General features: G+C 44.2%; 1 protein-coding gene across 7 annotated transcripts in view; it reads right to left on the reverse strand.

Moving 5' to 3' along the window:
* LRP11 (LDL receptor related protein 11) overlaps nucleotides 1-13,657 on the reverse strand; it is a 64,988-nt gene extending 51,331 nt beyond the window's left edge. For 5 of the 7 annotated variants that reach the window (XR_007152472.1, XR_007152471.1, XR_007152470.1 and 2 more), the window contains exons 1-2: nucleotides 12,925-13,657; nucleotides 6,217-6,374 (exon numbers count right to left, since the gene is read on the reverse strand). Coding sequence is in view for 3 of the 7 variants with exons in the window: in XM_047860554.1 (XP_047716510.1) it covers nucleotides 6,217-6,374; nucleotides 12,925-13,534 (768 nt within the window). In the remaining 4 variants the exon portion in view is untranslated. The remainder of the gene's footprint in view (nucleotides 1-6,216; nucleotides 6,375-12,924) is intronic. The other 2 variants (XM_047860555.1, XM_047860557.1) reach the window with 2 other exon arrangements.
* Nucleotides 13,658-21,038: the final 7,381 nt, after the last annotated feature.

The raw sequence follows: 21,038 nt of genomic DNA on the forward strand, positions 1-21,038 counted from the left end.
ATAGCACTGAATACACACGCTAAGTACTAAAAATACTTAGACTAAGTTTTTTTTATTATTAAGTTGGCAGAAATAATTCCTCTCTTACAATAAGGACCTAGTTGGTTTTTGTTGTTTTGTGAATACCTGAATGAGTCTTTTGGACGTGAAAAGATAGTCCTACAACCTAGTCTTAAGGTATTTCAAGACAAAGGGAGGGCTGACACTTCTACCCCCCACCCCTCCCCAGGCCTTTACTCAAAGCTTCTCTCTAATGAGAGAAGGAGTTAAGGAGCCTGTGCAGATGGAGAACAGGGAAGACGGAAGGAGAGAGGAGGAGTCCAGAAGAGGCACCCAGTGGAAAGCCTGGCCAGGGAGGGCCCTAGAGGGGTGAGAATGGTCAAGGGGCATAAGAACAAGTGTATCCCACATTGGGTTTTAACTTAATTGTTTTACTATGCTAGCCTATAATTGCTCTGCCCCCATTCTCAACAACCTTCCAAGTGAGCCCCATTTTGCAGCTTGAAGGAGGATTGCATTAACATTCCAGTCAGCTGGATCCCATTCTCAGAAAAAAGAATTTGACTTGAGAGTCCCAATTTTTCTGTCAGAAGTTTTGGGGTGTAGGGGTGCCTGGCTGGCTCAGTCGGAAGAGCACTGACTCTTGATCTCGGGGTCGTGAGTTTGGCCCCACACCTGTGTAGAGACTAATAGATAAAATAAACTTAAGAAAAGAAATTGTGGGGTGTAAAATCAGGCTGCCCAAGTGAAAGGGATCCGTGGGATGGCCCCTGAAGGATGTTAATTACTGTTAAAGGAAAATTCTCAAAATGTTTAAACTATGACTCTCACACAAATCTTCATTGTTGTTGTTCTTATGTACATATTTAATTTTGGAAGGAAATGAATCACTCTGAAATCAGAGACTTTTAAAAACCTCTCACTTGGGTGCATTGTAAGCAAAGTATAATTCCACAATGGCTTGAAAATACCTGTGTATCTTATTCTCGGGTATGAATATGTGTTAAGATCTCACACAAATCTAATATGAACCTGCATCAAAGATTTTATTTAGCTCTCTCTAATTAAAGAGAAAACCAATAAAGCATCCCACAGATTCAAAGGCAAATCTGAAGAATAGGAAGATACAAGGAGTCATGAATGCTTAAGTGAAGTTGCCAGGAGATGCAAAGCTGAAACAAGTTTGCTGTTAGTAACTATTAGTCACCAAAATGCATGTATTAACAGATTAATACCTTCGGGTGTTAAAATGTCATGCTTGAAATCCACTTTTCCACAGGACAGAAATCAATTTTATCTCTATATGAAAATTTTATTTGCATTTCAATGGACAAGAATAATTTGCATTCCCACCTCTTTTCTTTCTTTAATGTTTGAGAGGTTGGGAGGGAGGGAGGGAGGGAGGGAGAGAGAGAGAGAGAGGGAGGGAGAGAGAGAGACAGAGAGAGAGAGAGAGAATCCCAGGGAGGGTCTGCACTGTCAGCGGGGGGGTCGATCTCACAAACCGTGAGGTCATGACCTGAGAGCCCCACCCTCTGTTTTCTACAATGTACCAATGGCGACCCTGAAGGATCTGCTCCGCAGCCCCATCTCTCCACTGAAAGGCGCTAAGTCATCTCTTGCCATTTCAGTCTTTCACCGTATTTTATTACAATTTTCACCCACAAGGTGGGGATGTGCCTTCTTGTGAGGTTATTCTGAGGATTACAGATAGGTCTACACTGCCTGGCACTGAGTGGGGGGCTCAATTAATGGCACCTTTATTATGATGAAGTCATAGTAGGGTAAGAATTTACTTTTGAGAGCATTCATCAATGTACACCATTATAAGATAGTCAGTTTGGTAGCAAATAGCTCTTTTCTTGTAAACTTTGTCACTTGGGTTATGGTTTTATAACTTTAGATCCATCTGCCAATACATTATACACTTGGCTGGGGAATTGGTCCACATTTTCCTCTTGATGGCAGAGCAGTCAGCCCTAAAAGCCCATAAGGAGTGCCTAATTTTGTTACTTCTTCATAAATATCTTCAGTAAATTAATACTGAATCATCAGCAGTATTTTTATTCAGCACTCATCTATGCAATTCATTGCTTACAGAATAAAGCTTTTAATGGCAAATACACAAAGCTAGATGATAATGGAGGAAGATTTATAGCTGCTGGAACAGATATGTCCCAGAAGTGCCAATTAACAGTCAGTGTCCATCTCAAGGGAGCTCTCTAGTGGTATAATCAGTGGCTCGTCCAGGTACCTTTTCTGATCAAAGCAATAAAGATATTAATTTTTGCACCTGACACAATGCATTGGAGGATAATAAATATGCTGGATGACACTTAAAGTTCAAAATTATTTCTGTTGTAGATGAAAACCAAAAGACTCGGATGTAAAAGGATAAACATAAGGTCCTGTACTCAGGTTCAGTAAATCAATTACACAAACACGAGATGGGGAGGCTATCAGGACAGCAGTTCATGTGGAAAGATGAAGCAGGTTTTAGGTAATCCTGCTAATGGAAAACTCAACATGAATCTATTGTGTGAAGCAGCCACTAAAATAGCTTATATAAATTAAGCTTCATCAATACAAGTAGAGACAATGCCTGAATCACAGGAGGTGATAGTCTGTGTCAGGAAGAACCACAGTTTACATATGGAATTCATAGGGGTGTCAGATTTTAAGAAGAGCATGGAACAGTCTTGAGAAAATCCAGAAGATGCTGAATGGTAAATGTGAAATCTGAAAAATCAACTCATGAGGAACAATCTGAAAGACTGAGAGTGTTGAATTCTGAGAAGAGCATTCCAAGTGGTCGACGTTCATTTTTTTCAAAATTGTAAGTGGCTGATACACAGAATAAAAAGAAGATGCGTTCAGTGCTTTTCCAAAGAGAAGATCCAGCACCAGGGCACAGATGTAAGAGGAGGCACATCCCACTTCCCTAATAACTAGAGCTGATGGAAGATGTCACAGGACATGATGTGAACTAGTAAGCTTTCACCTCGGGAAAAAACAGGCAGACAGTGGATGACCACTGGAAGGGATGTGATGGAGGGGGCTCCTCTATGGGTGGGAAGCTGGGTAAGATGCTGGCCAAGGGTCCGGGCAAGTCTAAGACTATATAATTGTTGACTAAATAATGGACTTAAATCAGTCTTGAAGGACTAGCTGATTATCGTTTTTGGTTTTGTTCCAACAGAATCAAATCAGTGCTTCCCCACAGAGGGAAGACCCTGGAAGACAGAGGAAGCAGTTGACAGCTAACTGCAGGTCAAGGAGAGAGGCCTTCGAAGAAGCCAGCCCTGCTGACACTTTGATCTTGGACTTCTAGCCTCCAGGACTGGGCGAAATTTCTGTTGGTTAAGCCACCCAGGCTGTGGTATTTTGTTACGGCAGCTCTAGCAAACCAGTATTGACTTTTTGTGCCTCCTCTAACTAAAGCGGTTTGGACAAAGTTTATTTGACTAAGCCAGGAAATATTGCTATCTAGGAAGGGTCTTGAAGGAGTTAATAAAAAGCGACTAGTCTCACAACTCAGGATACCTTTTATGGACCCAGCAATTCCATTTCTGGGTATTAATTTGAAGGAAGCAAGAACACTAACTTGAAAAGACATATGCGCCCCCCCATGTTCACTGCAGCATTATTTATAATAGCCAAGATAAAGAAATAACCTAAACGTCCATTGACAGATGAATGGATAAAAAAACAGTGGTATACAAATATTCTGCCATAAAAAAGAATTTTGCCATTTGTGACAACATGGATAGACCTGGAAGTTATTATTCTGAGTGAAATAAGTCAGAGAAAGACAAATACCTTATGACCTCACTTATACGTAGAATCTAAACAAAAAACTGAACTCCAGGACACCTGGGTAGCTTAGTCGGTTCAGCATCCAAATTCGGATCAGGTCATGCACGATCTTGTGGTTAGTGAGTTCGAGCCCCACACCCAGCTCACTGCTGTCAGAGCTGAGCCTGCTTCAGATCCTCTGTCTCCCTCTCTCTCTGCCTCTCTGTCGCATTCTCTCTCAAAAAAAAAAAAAAAAAAGTATATATAAATAAATAAAATAAACATTAAAAAAATGAGTTTGGGGCACCTTGGTGGCGCAGTCAGTTAAACATCCTACTCTTGATCTTGGCTCAGGTCATGACCTTGCAGTTCCTGAGTTCGAGCCCCGCATGGGGCTGGGCACTGACAGCACAGAACCGGCCTGGGATTCTGTTTCTCATTCTCTCTGCCCCTCCCCTACTTGTGCTCTTGCTCTCTCCCACTCAAAATAAATGAATAAACTTAAAGAAAAATTAAAAGAAAAAACTGAGTTTATATATACAGAGAATAGATGGGTAGTTGCAAGAGGCAAGGTGTGAAGGTTGGGCAAAATGAGTAAAGTGATGAAATGAATAAGTCATGGGAGGTAATTACAACATGGTGGCTATAGTTAATAATACGGTACTGTATTTTTGAAAGTCGCTGAGAGTAGGGGCGCCTGGGTGGCTCAGTCAGTTAAGCATCCAACTCTTGATTTTGACTCGAGTTATGATCTCACGGTTTCATGAGTTGAAGCCTCACCTCAGGCTCTGTGCTACAGTGCAGAGCCTGCTTGGGATTCTCTCCCTCCCTCTCTCTCTACCCCTCTGCCGCTCACTCTGTCTCTGACTCTATCAAAATAAATAAATAAACTTAAAAAAATTCTTTTAAAAAAAGGAAAGTCGCTGAGAATAAATTTTTTTTTAATGTTTACTTAGTTTTGAGAGACACAGAGACAGAACACGAGTGGGGGAGGGGCATAGAGAGGGAGACACAGAATCCAAAGCAGGCTCCAGGCTCTGAGCTGTTGGCACAGAGCCTGATATGGGGCTCAAACCCACGAACTGTGAGATCGTGACCTGATCACAAAAAACAAATGTGTTACCATGAGATGTTAACTAGAATTATTGTTGTGATCATTTCACAATACCCAGTCATTATGTTGTTCTTCTGAGACTAATGTTATCCACAGCTCAAACAAGGCAAAACAAAACAAAACACAACACGACAGAAAGACTCTTGTGTTTAGACCGTCACTGAGCCAGTGACTCACTCCCATGTGTAGCAATTCCTGCTCAGCCCAATAAGTCTGGGGGAAAACCAGTGCTGTGTGTGCCCAAACCCGAATGTCTGAGGTCACTCTTCACCTCACTTACAAACTCAGTTATCTCAAGCAGGCCTCGTTGCTAGGTGAGATAGCTGCTTTCTGGATCATGTGAAGAATTCATGTATTCTATTGTTATTTTCCTCTTTATATTGTTTTATATTTTTCAAATTTTCTGCCTGAACCTTGAACTAAGGAAAGAAGAAATAAAAAATGTAAAAAAAAAAAAATGTTAAAAATGTAAAGAAATAAAAAATAAAAAAAGGAAAAAGTAACCTGAGTCATTAAAACAAAGCATGAGTCTTTTCCCTTCAAATGTTTTGCCAAAAATTAGCAAAAAAAGAGAAAGCTTCGGGGAGCCGGGGTGGTTCATTCAGTTGAGCATCTGACTCTTGATTTCAGCTCAGGTCGTAATCCCAGGGTCATGGGATGGAGCACTGTGTCAGGCTCCACACTAAGCATGGGGCCTGCTTAAGATTCTCTCTCTCTCTCTCTCTCTCTCTCTCTCTCTCTCTGCCCCTCTCCTCTGCTCATGCCCCACCTCTCACTCTCAAAAAGGAAGAAAGAAAGAAAGAAAGAAAGAAAGAAAGAAAGAAAGAAAAGAAGAAAAGAAGAAAAAGAATGAGAATAAGTTTCAAAACAAATGATCAGGATCACTGTTTACTCAGTAGAAGGTAAGTTCCTATTAATAAACCAACTTTTTCAACAATCACTTTTTAAAAAAATTTTTTAAAAACGTTTTTATTTATTTTTGAGAGAGAGAGAGACAGAGCATAAGCCTGGGAGGAGCAGAGAGAGAGGGAGACACTCAATCCAAAACAGGCTCCAGGCTCTGAGCTGTCAGCACAGAGCCCGACGTGAGGCTCGAACCCACAAACCGTGAGATCGTGACCTGAGCCGAAGTCAGACGCTCAACCGACTGAGTTACCCAGGTGCCCCTCAACAACCACTTTTATGCTTTCTCCATTTTATAGCTCTTCTGCTAGCTTACTCATAATTTGGAAACGGGAGTGGAAGAACATTATGAGAGATCACCTCATGGGAATATTTGGTGTCATTACAATGACATCATGAATTACCTTCATGTCCACTGATGGGTCACCCAGCAACATTGTCCACTCATACTGGACTATGGCATGGTCGTCTGTGCTCTCACGGCCGTCCAAAACCACTCCATCTGTAGGCAGGTGCAAAACCACATCCTGTCCAGCCTTGCTGAGTGGAGGCTCATCCTTTTCTGTGAAAGAAAATAAATAATTCACAGGAGATGACTGCCTATTTTTTTTACAATTTATTTAAAGCAGTATCTTGTTTGCTAGAATAGAGGTAGTCTAGCAAGCAACTAGTATGAGAATGTATAGCAACTGAAAGCTATTTTCTTACTGATTTTCATGTATTCTCTTTATATAATAAACAATAAAATAGCAATTTATTAAGAATATGGAATTTAGCTCTAACACATGCCGAAGAGAAGGTGTGGAGAATCAGCTATTAGCAGTAGCTAGGACAAAATTGTGGGTACAAGACAAAGTAGTAGGCCATCCAATCTGGAGTAGCAGTTTTACTCCCTAGAGTCAAAGTTTCATTTAAATCATAAATAATTTAAGTTCAAGGTTCAATTAAATGAATTTTTTTAAAAAAAGGACTTTTGAAACATATCTGAAAAACATCCACCTCTGATATAGATTTTTTTCCTCATCCTCAAGTTTTTAAAATAGGTATAAAGTATTCTAGATATAGGAAATAAATTGGGCCACCTGGGTGGCTCAGTCAGTTAAGTGTCCGAATTTGGCTCAGGTCATAATCTCATGGTTTGTGGGTTTGAGCCCCATGTCAGGCTCTCTGCTGACAGCTTAGAACCTGCTTCAGATTCTGTCTCCCTCTCTCTCTGCTCCTCCCCTGCTTGTTCTCTCTCTCTCTCAAAAATAAATAAACATTAAAAAAATTTTTTTAAAGCTAATATGAAATTTGGAAAGTTAAGGCAAGTTCTTCAATTCACACAAAATAAAGCTTAACTTAGCAATTCTCTGGAAAACAATTTTTCATCTAGGAAAATAGAAAACATTCGGTTTCTAACAACTAGTTTTTATAACAGAAGCTGGCACACTGAGTTTCTGTATAATAGCAAAACAAATATGCTTACCTTTGATCTGGCATAGTACTAAATAATTTAAGGCTAACTACGTTCACTAACTACTAATCTATAACTGGTAGCTGCTTCAGTTGTGACTGATAGGAGAAGCTGCATACAGAAAACATTTCTAAGTGCAGAGTTATGAATATTTTATTGATTTAAGCTTATTAGTAAACTTACTCAAATGTACATATATATATGTGTGTGTGTGTGTGTGTGTGTGTATATATATATATATATTCTTTTTTTTTTTTTTTTGAGAGAGAGAGAGAGAGAGAGAGAGGGAGAGAGCATACCTGTGTGAGTGGGGGAGAGGGGAAGAGGGAGAGAGAATCCTAAGCAGACCCCACACCCAGTGCAGAGCCAATGCAGGTGGATCCCACGACCTTGAGATCATGACCTGAGCCAAAATCAAAGGTAGGACGCTTAACCAACTGAGCCACTCATTCACCCTGATATATTTTAAAGAAACTTAGTAACACTACTGGGAAAAAATCTATAGGTTCTTATAATATATCATTTTTGGTATCTGCTACTTCCTCCCTACTCCAGTGCCAAAGCTCTGTCCAAATGCTGGCCTGGATTTGTTCCTCCTTAACTTCTGCTGAATGATGTTGCTGAGGCACTGCTCTCTTCCTCCAAAGCCCAGGTGCTTCCTAAGCAAATGTCTAAGAGCCAATTCAGATGTCGCAGGGCCTGAGGTCTGGGGCTAGCAGCAATCCTATTGGTTTCTCACTAGGCAATAACAGGTAGTCACTCTTGACACACTGCAGCTAAAATGACTTTTCTGAAATTCTAATCTGATTGGGTCATTTCCATGCTTAAGAAAAACCCTTCAACAAGTTACCATGACTTTTCAGATGTTCAGAGACCTGCTCGTCCAGTCCTATCTTCTACTCTACTGATCCTCCCAATACCCAGAAACAGAATTTCTGTAAGGGGCGGGCAGCTCTCAGAGCTGTGGCTGTTCTGAATAAGAACGCTGCTGTTCATCTCAAAAAGAGATGACTTTTTTTTATGAGCATGTTTACAGGGCATAAGCACATTTGCTATTGCCAATGGTTACATTTGTCTATTGAGAAGAGTCCTATTTTTATAGTCATTTAAGAGAATGAGGACTAATAACTTAGATTTAAATAAGCCACACAATCAACCTTTGCCTAAGAAGAAATTTGTTCTGCCTTCTTCCACCTCTGAGCAAAGACCCAGTGTCTTATGTCTTCATTCTGCTTCTCCCAGATAAGGAGAGAGGTGACAATTTCATTACTAATAGGCCATTTTACACAGTGTTACACAGATATTTCTTTTGGTTCTGGAAGTTTCCATTGCTTTCCACACAGTAGTTTATCACTTTATAAATCTGGAAAGCATCTTATAATTTGCAGTAATACCTTATAATTAGCATGAAAATTTATTTTTAAAGTATTGTTTACAAGTAAACAAACTAAACCTATAGGATATAAACAATGAATGCTTTAATATATTTTTAAGCCCTCAAAGATGTAACCACAAAGACTTAAGATGGAAAAATCAGGTAAGTTCTGAAATACCCCACATATTACAAAACTAATTAATTTTATCCCTCCTGGAAGAAAAAAAAAATCATTGTTTTAGTTGTTCACTTTTCTTTAGGTAAGCTTTAAGATACCATTTATAAGCACAATGAAATCCTCATATCCTCTACATTGATCACTATTGTAACTGAAATAAGAGAGATACATTTCTTCATCAGTTCAAGTCCAGGAAAGTTACACTGCATAATGCATTTCAAAATAAGCCAGAGCTTATCTACCCAGAAACAGGCCTTAAAAATAAACAAGTGACAATAAGAAGAGGAAAGGAGTGTGCTATCATTTAAAAAAATATTTGACTTGATGGGTCACCTGGGTGGCTCAGTTGGTTAAGCGTCTGACATCAGCTCAGGTCATGATCTCGTGGTTCACGAGTTCAAGCCCTGCGTCAGGCTGTGTGCTGACAGCTCAGAGCCTGGAGCCTGCTTCAGATTCTGTGTCTCCCTCTCTCCCTCTGCCACTGCCCAACTCGTGCTCTGTCTCTCTCTCAAAAATACATAAAAACATTAAAAAATTTTAAAAAATATTTGACTTGCTGATAAAGAACATGACAAAGGTAAATCTGCATTTTTCATCATCAAAATATAATAAAGCAATGCTAAGTACTCTGGAAGCATTGATTTCTTTCGAAAACCAGACACACTTGGTAAGATCTACAGAGGCGAAATAAGACTCATACCAATTTTGATGAAGCCTATCAAGGTGGCATGTTATACAGGTAAGAATAATATTACTGTTCCGTTAACTAATCTGACTTACAACACACTGCTGTAAACAGAGCCTTAAGGACAAGGAGGAGGTTCTGGAATCTGGATCTGTACTGTGTGGGCACAAATGATATAGCGGAGGTTGAGGAATTACAAAGGACTCTTGAAGTCAGGATATAGAAGTCACGCCAGACTAAGGGAAGAGGTTTAGATACTATGTGTCAAAATCCATGAGGTTGGTTGATTGGTTTTTGTGGTTTCTTTTTTCATTGTGTGTTCTTAATTGTAACACTTCAGGAAAGAATTATTCATAACCCCAATCTGATTATCATCATTTTTAGTGTGTACTGTTATAGTCTTTCTCTATACGAGCTGATGATAATAAGAGGTGCCATTTATTGGGTGGCATAAGTGCTAAGTGCTCGTAAGCCATAATGTCACTCAACTCTCATGAGTCTCTGAGGTAGGTATTATCAGCTGCATCAGACTCAAGAAGAAATGATTTAGAGGCTAAGTTGCCTAAGATGATACAAATGATAAATCTGTCAGTTCTGATGTCTGCCCAGATCTTTCTAAGTATACTGTGGGGGTACCCAAAGTGTATTCCAGTTACAGGAAATGTAAATTTACATCCTGAATTAACCTAACTTATTAATAGGTTCTATTTATTAACATTTATTCATATGTTCTATTATTGCCCATGTTACTATATAAGCTTCACAGTTGCCATTTTGATTTTTTAAAAATATTTTTAATGTTTATTTATTTTGAGAGACAGAGAGAGGAAAAGAGAGAGAGACAGAGCATGAGTGGGGGAGACGCAGAATCCAAAGCAGGCTCCAGGCTCTGAGCTGTCAGCACAGAGCCCGATGCAGGGCTCAAACTCGGAAACAGTGAGATCATGACCTGAGCTGAAGTCAGATGCTTAACTGACTGAGCCATCTACGTGCCCCATCCATTTTGATTTTTAACCTCTCGTATTAGACATCTACTTTGTTATCAATTTTTTTCACCATTATAAATGATGCCACAATAAATATTTTTGCTCCTTTTTCTTTCGCATGGATCACTTTCCTACAAAAACTATTCCAGAAGAACGGATGACTATTTTAATGGTCTCTGCCACATATTTCCTGCGTGACACTTGTATGACGCAGCTCCACATTCACAAGCATCGAGACTTTGGGCAAGTTACTTTCTCTCCCCAAGCCTTCCAGTACACGAGAGATTATAACAGAACCCAGATCTTTGGCTGTTGTGAGGAGAATGAGTTCCTGTGTCTAAGGACCTTATAATAATGCCTAATACCAAACTCAATCAGCAACAAACACAGCTGATGGACTCTGCTATAATTTGTGCCATCCCATCCCAACCACCCCCTCACCATTTCATGACGTTTTGACTCACCTCACATGGCCTCCCAACAAATTCTCTGTAAGAGCTTTTCTAAGCCATTTTCATGCTCCTTTGGCTTCCAACTCTGTATGCTCACAAAAGTCAGAAAAAGGGATGCCTGCGCGGTTCGGTCGGTTAAGCATCTGACTCTTGATTTCGCCCCAGGTCATAATCTCACAGGTGGTAAGATCAGATCCCACATCGGGCTCTGAGCTGACAGTATGGAGCCTGCTTGGGATTCTCCCTCTCCCTTTGTCTCTGCCCCTCCCACATTCACGCGTGCTCTCTCTCAAAATAAACTTTTTTAAAAAATCAAAAAAAAAAAAAGAGACAATTCAAGAAGGAAAAACGTAGAAGTTTCGGAAGCATAAAGAACTTCAAACGGTTAAGCATCTGGGCAGGGCAAACACAGGGCATGTGGGTAGGTAACCTTTGCCCTAGCTGTAGAGAATGAGGGTGCCTGGGGGCCCGAGCTACGCAAACCCTTCTGGTTTCCATGTCGCTGGGGATAGGAAGTGTGAGCATGTCAGTGTTTTCCAGAATGAGGACCAAACCCTGCAGTCACCTGTATTCACCCCTGACCATCTATATAATTGAATTCCCAAACTCAGAAACTTCTACTTAGTAAACCTAACTTTTTTTTTTTTTTTTTTTAATTTCCACAAGCATATTCCTTGTTTTCCTTCTGTTATCCCCCGGCTTATAAGAAAGCTTCCTGTGGCAATGTTGGTTTTTTTTTTTCCAGACGTGCATTGAGAACAAGGGAAAGGGATTTTGTTTCTTTGCTGCTGGGATTTTTTGGTCTGTGTTTGAGTCAAGAGGAAGGATGTAAAACAGCATGGGGCAGGCTCAGTGATGGTGGTGGGGGTCCAAGTGAAAGTGCTTCCTGCCTCCACTTCAGGGAGAACACTTTGGTGTTCTTCCCAATGTCTGCCTCAAGGCTGAGCAGTCACAGGGTGACCTTTGATGTCTGCTATCCCAACACGGGTTCTGAGCTTTCTCTGAGGTGCAGGTGGGCAGGGAGGTGGGCCATTGTGGATACGGTTTCCCAGACCCTTGTCTTTGGACCTTCAGGTCTTGGGAGATTCCAGATTTCCAAAGCAGCTGAGGCTACCCCCCACCGCCCACCCAATCTTGCTATGGTATCATTCTTATGTTATTAGAAATCAAAGAGCAACAGAGTGGAATCAAAGGTGGGCCCAATCAAGGTTTTATTCCCTCAACGGCCTTAATCTCCAACGGCTACAATTTTTCTTGTGCCTTCTGTATATGCCTTGACTCCCATTCAGAACATGTGCAGGAGGCAAAACTATAGAATGAAAAGCATCATTATTAGCTCTTTTTAAAAAGGGACATGCCTTAAACTTTCTTATTCTCAACTAAAATCAAATCCCTTCCTTTCCCTCTTTACAAAAGGGATCTGTAGTTCATGGGAATCAGTTGGATCCACTTCAAAAATACCTGACACCAAGTTTCCCCTTCCCATTTTTGTCTGATGAAAATCACTACACACGGAATCATGAGTCGTGAGAACCGAGCTAAGAAACGGATGTGCTATGAGCAAGCTGGCATCTAATTAGATTTTGCTTTTGTGATTTCTTGACACAAACCATGACTTACAAAAAACCTCTGGGCCTAAAATAAACTTTTTTTTTTTCCCCCTTCGAGCTTTTCTCCTTTAAATCGAATTTCTGTGACTCCTCTCAGGTCAGCCTCCCTCCCCGAGCCTAGAAAAATTCCAGAAGCAGCCCACGGTGCCCTCTTCTGCCCAATCTACTAAGGTTTCTCAGAAACCATCCATAAGACAAATCACAGCCACTCCTCTGGATGCCCGCGAACTAAAATAACTTGGAACGAAGCTGTTCCATTTCTCACTTGGCTGGACTGCCTAAGCGGGTCTCCCGGACGCAGCCACCCAACAGGCGCGAGGGCGGCCGCACGCAAGAGGTCTGACCCAGCCTCCTCCCGCGGAGTGCTCACCCTTGGGAGGCGAGGCGTCCGGGTCTTCCTGCGCGCCCTGCAGGGCGCGGCTCAGGCTGTAGCTGCTGTAGCCGCGGTGCAGCGCGAACTTGCAAACGCTGCGGCCGCGGGCGGTGCAGTTGAAGAGGTAGCAGCCGAGCGCGGCGGCGGGGGGCGCGGGCCGCCGGGGCAGCTCCACCACGGCCACGGAGCAGCGCGGCTCCGAGCAGCAGGCCGCCACGCACTGCCGCCAGTCCCGCACGGCCGCCGGCGCGGTCAGGAAGCTGGCGCCGGCCGCGAGGGAGTCCTTGGTGCGGATGATGGCGTCCGGCATGGCGCTGTAGCCGCCGCCGCCCGGGCCCGGGCAGCCCTCCTGGGGGCCGCCGCCCGCGCGCAGCTCCAGCTCCAGCTCCTCCTGCGGCCGCTCCTGCTGCAGCTGCCGACGGAACTCCTCCAGCAGTTGCTCCACTCCCGACAGCTGCGCGTGCAGTTCGGACAGCGGCGCGGAGGGCGGCCCGGCCGCGCCGCCGCTCGGCAGCCACAGGCAGAGCAGCAGCAGCCCGCGCAGCGCCCGGTGCCGCGGCGGCCGCCTGCGCCCCGAGCCCGCGCTCTCCCCGGCGGCGAAGGCCATGGCGGCCGGCGGCTGAGGCCGCGAGCCGAGGCGGGGCCGCAGAGCGCGAGGAAGGCGGGCGAGCGCGGGCCCCGTGCCCCTCCGGCGCGACCGCGGCGGCCGCTAGGCCCTGGCGCCTCACAGCGCGGCCTCCCCGGGGCCCGGCTGCGCCCCTGAGGCCGCGGGCGCGCGGTCGTCGGCGGGACCGGCAGCAACGAGAGGCATAGCCAGCCGGGCCGGGCGCCGCTCCTTGTCCTTTCTGGAGGCTTCCGGGAGGGCCCGCGCCTCGGGACCGGGACCCTGGGCGCACTCCGAGGCGGCTAGGCGGCCTCGGACCGGATCAGCACCCGGGCTGTGAACAGTGGCCGCGGCGGGGGCGGAGGCGCGTCAAGCCCCGCCCCCCACCCCCGGCGCCGAGGTCCCGCCCCGCCCCTTGCTCTCGTTGACCCCTCCCACCACACCCTACCGCAGGCTCCTCCCAAACTGGGAGGGCGCGGGAAAGAGACCTGTAGGGTAGCTTTCCGGGGGTGCCGCCCTGAGAGTTCTTAGGCCGACCACAGCCCTCCAAGCCTGGGCAGGCTTTGCATCTGAGACCCACCCGGCTTCATCAACGAGCGAGACCTGCTCGAGTGTCAGCTCGGAGGGAAAGCTCAAATCATTAGGACCTCAGGGTCTGCTTAAGAAAAGGGACTTGAGGGGCGCCTGGGTGGCGCAGTCGGTTAAGCGTCCGACTTCAGCCAGGTCACGATCTCGCGGTCCGTGAGTTCGAGCCCCGCGTCAGGCTCTGGGCTGATGGCTCGGAGCCTGGAGCCTGTTTCCGATTCTGTGTCTCCCTCTCTCTCTGCCCCTCCCCCGTTCATGCTCTGTCTCTCTCTGTCCCAAAAATAAATAAATGTTGAAAAAAAAATTAAAAAAAAAAAGAAAAGGGACTTGAACCAGGGAACCACCAGTCTTCAGTCCTTCACCTCCAGCGTCCCCGATTGTTTACACATTAGGTTCCCCAGATGCACTTGGGTAGCATAAGGCTGGCAACGCTGTTGAAATATATAAAAATCAAGCACATTCCCTTATGTTTTCCATAAGGGAAACTTATGGAAATCTGAACACAGCCAATTAGGAGGACCTGATGAGTTACCTCTATGCAGCGTGTAGAGAGGCCTTCCAGCTTAGATCATGTGAGATCTAGTGGAGTTGTGTTTTTTTTATTTATTTATTTATTTATTTATTTATTTATTTATTTATTTATCTTTATTGAATGAAATTTCGCAGATAATCTTTCCCTTTACCGAAAATCCAATCTACTGGAGACCACATCTGAGAGCTTTAACTGCCTGCCAGCAACTTCTACAACTTATTTATCTCAGACAGACTCTCTTTCTCTTGATTCATTTTTTTCTCCTGATTGTGGATCACATTTTCTTGCTTTTTGGCACATCCAGAAGTTTTTTTGACTGGATACATGAACATTGTAATTTGTACATTGTTCAATGTCTGTATTTTTTAGGAGGGAAAGAGAAAATAACTGGATAGGAAAATGCAATTTCTGATATATACATATACATTTTAAATTTTAGAGCTTATATTTAGGGACCTATTGCTTTCAGATCTAGAATAGAGGAGATAGAACTAGAAGGTAAAAATACAAAAGAAGAAAAAAGAAAACATAGCCCAGTATTTCTTGCTATTCCATGAAAAGGGAAATTCTTAGAGTTCATGAGGGTGTGTATGTGAGTGACTTTGAGGCTGAAAAAATGGCCTCTTAGCACTAAAGGCTACGTCTGGACTATAGCCTGGGCGGCTGGTTTTTCTACCTATGAGATAGTCACCCCACACAACCGAAGCCACTTAAAGATACCTTTGACAACATAAGCATTCCTTTTGTCTTAGACCTCAGAGAGCACCAGTAGTAGGCTTATGATAAAGAGAAACTTTTACTTGTGCTAAGAATGGACCCTGGAGGCAGCATCAAATCTTCCATTATAATAATAATTATTATTATGAAACATAAACATGTATGATAGTGCGATATAATATTAACTAACGATTGTAAGGATTGCACAGTATGCCGATACTTTCGTGTACATGAATTCATATGGCTTTCACAGAGATTTTAAGATGGACATGTGGCCCTCACTCCTGCCTTTGGGGCAGTGAAAGGGAAGTCCGTATAGAATGAGACCCAGCTCACATGTTCCATGGGGGAGACAATGAGGGACAGGTGGCAGGGACAGCATTTCTCAGGAGCATTCATCTCTAATCCTTCCAGCACTACCAAAGCTTCCCCCTTTATAACTTCACAAGAGGGTCCTTTTGAGAAAAGTAGAAATGACTTAATGTGTTTACCGTTAACACTGGTTATTTCTGTGGTGTGAGATGGGAATAGTGGAGGGAAATACTCACTTTTTTACTTTACAAGACTTCGTATCAGTTGAAATTTTTGTGATGAGGTTGTCATAAAATATTTTTCATTAAAAAAACAAAACAGGCTCTGACTTCTGCTGCAGCCATATTAGAGTAAAGGGGTTGGGTTTAACCTCCAAACTTAGATGAAAAATCCAGAAAAAAATTAAAAAGAAACAACGTGCAGGGGCATCTGGGTGGCTCAGTTGGTTAAGTGATATAGGCTCAGGTCATGATCTCATGGCTCCAGAGCTCAAGCACTGCATCGGGCTCTGCACTGGCAGCATGGAGCCTTCTTGGGATTCTCTCTCTCCCTCTCTCTGCCTCACCTCCCCCCAAATAAATAAATAAACTTAAAAAAGAAAGAAAGAAAGAAAGAAAGAAAGAAAGAAAGAAAGAAAGGAAGGAAGAAAGAAAGAAAGAAATAATGTGCTTTGGACAGCAGATAACAGGCAGTGCAGGACCCTGGACAAGGGACACTAAGGAAGTGATCTTTCTGACTGCCTTGGCTTCCTGCCCGGAGAGGGATTCCAAACTGCAGGGCTGGGAGGGGAACCCAAAGGGAGCCTGGCAGTCTCTCTGAGCAGAGAAAGTGGCATTGAGAATTTTAAAGGGCCAGGTGGGTAGAATCCACAGGGCGGAGTACCAGAGGGGAGAGAGCTACAGGGAAAGAGATCCGGAGGCATGCAGAAGGTTCCCCCGAGCCTTCACCTGAGTGCCGGTCAAGTGCATGCTTGTAAGGAAACTATCCAAGGTCAGAGAAAGAACCACTGGAAAGAAGCAGGCAGAAGAATTTCCAAGCTGCATCGGCCTGGGAATAGTGATGTTCTGGACAGCCAGAGTGGAGAAACCTGTAATACCAGGGTGCAGTGGGAGAGAAGGGCTAGAAAGAAGTGCAAGTACACTTACACTAGGTGTAAGATACGTTCACATTTTGATTGTGGTGATGGTCCCACTGGTCCCTACATGTGTCAACGCTCATCAGAGTGTCTACTTGAAGTAGGTCCAGCTTATTGTCTTCAATTATACTTTAATAAAACTGTGAAAAGCAGGTTTCATTGCATGGTATATTAGGACGGAGACTGGGGCTGATTATGATTTGTGAGAGAGGCAATAAGTCATTTCTCTCCAAGTTGCAGTTTTTCTCCTTTCATTTCTATTGGAAACAAAATATCTTTGTTTGCAAAGCCCACACATCAAAACCTTACCGATGGACAGAAGAATTTGTATGTAAAGACAAATATGTTGGGACTTTGGGCTGAAAAGATGGAGATGCATTCCTGCTTTATAAGATCATTAAGGGAAAGGCGCCTGGGTGGCTCAGTGGGTTAAGCGGCCCACTGGGCTCAGGTCATGATTTCACGGTTCATGAGTTTGAGCCCCGCTGTGCTGACAGCTCAGAGCCTGGAAGACTGCTTCGGATTCTGTGTCTCTCTTGCTGCCCCTCTCCTGCTCACACTCTGTTTCTCTCTCTCTCTCAAAAAAACAGACACTAAAAACAATTAAAAAAAAAAAAAAAGATCATTAAGGGTAAAGTCCAGCAAATTGGGATCTGCACATTGTAGGTCCATTTATTGAATGTTGGAACAAGATTGCCAGCCTAGTGGCCATCATAAATGCTTTACAGGCATTAAATAAGTTTAGTGCATGCGAAGTGCTTAGAGTATAGTCCGCCACTTGGGAGATGCTTGCTAAATGCTAGTTATTATTTCCAGTTCCACTTCTTAATTTTACAGGTACAAAAAGTAGGACCCACAGAAATGAAGGAGCGTCCCCAGTATTAGAAGGTGTGCAAATGCCCAAAGCCTGAATTTCCTACAACCTGGTCATTATACTATGATTCCTCCTTGTCCACACCACTTTCACGGAGTCTAATGTGCCCACACCCCTGGAAGGGGCAGCCCCAGCTTCCAGGTGGCCCCACCCCGTCCACTCAGGGAACCAATAATGAGCACCCAGCCCAAGCTGAGCTAATCAGATACTCTGTCCCAGGAACATAAAATACAGAATCGAGACACAGATGCAATGGGTGAGAAAAACATAGCTGGACAGCCGGGCAGGCTCCAGGGCTCCGTGTAAGGGGACGATGAAGCAGAGAAGCTGATCAGCAGAGGAGGACAAATGGAGCAGTGGGGGCGGGAGGGGGGCGGCAAACAGGGAAGAGTGGACAGGAGCTCCGCGAGAGGGGCAGAATGAAGACAGGAGCTTCCTGGCAGCTTTGAAGCCCCAGAAGGCTTCCCTGAGTGCCTGCTTGGCCTTGCACTCGGGTTCTTTGCCTAGCCTTTTATTCTTTGCAGCCAAGTGAGCCATGCTTGTCCTGATTCAATTTTTGTGGGTTGCAAACAACAGAAACCCACTTCAAATTGGCTTCCACCGCGCTTACGCATGTGAGACAGGCAGGGCACCAGAGGCCACTGGGCCTGAAGGAAGGCAGTGGCCTGAAGGAGGGCCAGGACCCAAAGACAGACAGCTCTCCGCTTATTCCCAAGTGTGGGGAATAAGCTTCGGAATTCCCAGAGCCTGCACAGATGGGTTAACAAGGCGTAAAGAAATAGAAAGCTACAGGATGCTCCCACCCAGTAAACAAGATTAGGTAAATAGGTATAGACAGGGCAGGGCAAAGGCCCCAAAGTAGAACAAAGGTATAGGAGGTAAACAAGATTACTTTGTATTCAGGGTGGAAACACCCCCCAAGTTAGTACTATAGCAGAAAGCTGCTTTCACAGGAAGGAAGGACCAAATTAGGTAAACGGGTAAACAGGGCTATAAATGGCTGCAGGGCGAAGTCTGCCCAGAGCAGAGCTAGTTAACAAAAGAAAGATGCCCTGCTGACCCTGAGGTGGCGTGCTCTTTCTTGTCCCCTAGGCCAGTTTAGGTAAACAGGTGGTGCCTCAAGTCTGCTGTAAACAACCTTTCTCCTGGCTGGCCACCAGGATTTTGTTTTGTATTAACCCAAACCCGTAACCCCGCATATCTTCAAGACCCCTATTCCCTCACATCCATGAGTTAATGTTCACAGTTTCATTGTTTACCATATTTGTAAGCCTTCTGATCCTAATAAAAACCGAGCAAGGACCCTTAATCAGGGCTCTTGTCTTTTCCTGGACATTAGCCATCTCTCGCATTTTAATCCTGCATCCTGCTTTCTTGCTAGGCGAGAAAGAACGCTAGACCCAGAGTCTGTGACCAAGCAATTGGTCTCCCATTGGCTGCCTCTCCCGTCCAGGGCCAAGTGGTCCGCACCCATGATACCTGGTCAGTTCCAGGAGAGAGATTCTGTTGAGTCCAATTTGGTCCTGTGTCTCCCTCCCCAGGGGCAGTTACTGAGGTGCTGAGATTATGAGGTACAAGTGTGGCTTCGGGCACTGCTTTCCCTCGTACACGGAGGATGGAGGGAGAGACAGAGAGTGGTAGGGAGCTGGTGAAAATCCTGAAAAGTTGTCTTCTACATTGTTTAAGGCAATGCCCAGCATTGGCCCAGACATTTCTATTGATTTTTTTTTTTTTTTAAGTAGGCTACACACCCTGCATGGAGCCCAACACAGGGCTTGAACTCATGACCCTGAGATCAAGAGTCAGACACTTAACCAACTGAGCCACCCAGGAGCCCGTGGATTTTTATTTTAAATTTAAGAAACATTTAGGGGCGTCTGGGTGGCTCAGTCGGTTAAGTGCCTGACTTCGACTCAGGTCATGATCTTGCAGTTCGTGGGTTCGAGTCCCACATCGGGGTCTGTGCTGACAGCTTGGAGCCTGGAGCCTGCTTTGGATTCTGTGGCTCCCCCTCTCTCTACCCCTCCCCCACTCACGCTCTGTCTCTCTCTATCTCAAAAATAAACATTAAAAAATTTTTAAATAAAAAAATTAAGAAACATTTATAAAGACGTTGTATTAGGATTGCCAGGAACTGCTCAGAGTTCTGCACCAACACAGACTCATTGACTTCCAATAACCTTATGTAGCATATACCATTATTATCCCCATGTTGTAGTGGTTGGGGAATATCCTACTCCACACATCAAAGCTCTTCCCACTTTGGCCAACTCTTACTATATTCATTAGAATGTTTTCCCTTATATTCAGTTATCACCTGTTTCTAGCTTCCAAGTACTTGTCCTAGTTCGTTTTCTGGGGTCTCTCAGAGCAATCTCTACCTTCTCCCAAGTGACAGTCATTCAAATATTTAAAAACTGCCACGATGTCATGCAACTCAGCCTGCTAAATAAAGTACAGCCTTAAGGGCACCGACAGCAATTCTAGTGCCAACTCTTACCGGCTGTGTGACCTTGGGGCAAGCCACCTACTCTTTTGAACACCCAGATTGCTCATCTATACTATACAAACAAGTAACATTATCTTACTTCTCACATTGGTGCTGAAGTGGGTGAGGACTTCAGCAAGGTTGGTGGCAAGGAATGGTGGGATGGGGAAGGGCTCTGGGGGCTGTGACGGGGAAAGTGTTGCATCCACACGACTCCTGAAACAGAATGCTCCGGGCACCAGTGACAGTTGCAACAAAGTTTATTACAATGAGAGGCAAGGCCGACCGATCGGGACCAACACTCTTGATAAGAGTGTGGCTCCGAACAGCCGGGGTACAGAGTTTTTAAAGCCGATCACATCGTTTTATCGTTATCTGGGAACAGAACAGAGAAACGGTTCCCAGATGAGTTAGAAACAGTTGCCAGATGAGTCAGAAACAGTTATCGAATGAGGTGATTATTTTAGACTTTCTGCCGCTAAGTTGCAACCAGTGGATCTCCTTGACCTTGTCTCTGATGCTCTTTTTTGAGCTTTTGTTTCCTTCATTGGTAAAGCCTGATTCACAAGAGTATGAAGTATGATTTACAAGAGTAAAAGCAAGGTTGTTATCTTTTGACCTTCAGTGTCAGAACAAAGTTGTTATCTTTCAAGCTAAGCGTTAGCCCTATAGTACAATTTAACCCTTACAAAAGGACAGTGTGTGGGAATTGCCTGTCTCTGACTGGCTCCCAGAGAGAAACTTTCAGGGAAGCCCCTCTATTGGTCACTCCCTCACCCTTCCTTTTCCACATACTCATCTGTCTGTCAGCTCCACCATTTTGTCCCATTGACCAGGAATTCTCAGGCTGTTACTTGTAATCAT

This window comes from Prionailurus viverrinus, chromosome B2, assembly GCF_022837055.1.
Source record: "Prionailurus viverrinus isolate Anna chromosome B2, UM_Priviv_1.0, whole genome shotgun sequence".
Classification (NCBI taxonomy): Eukaryota; Metazoa; Chordata; class Mammalia; order Carnivora; family Felidae; genus Prionailurus; species Prionailurus viverrinus.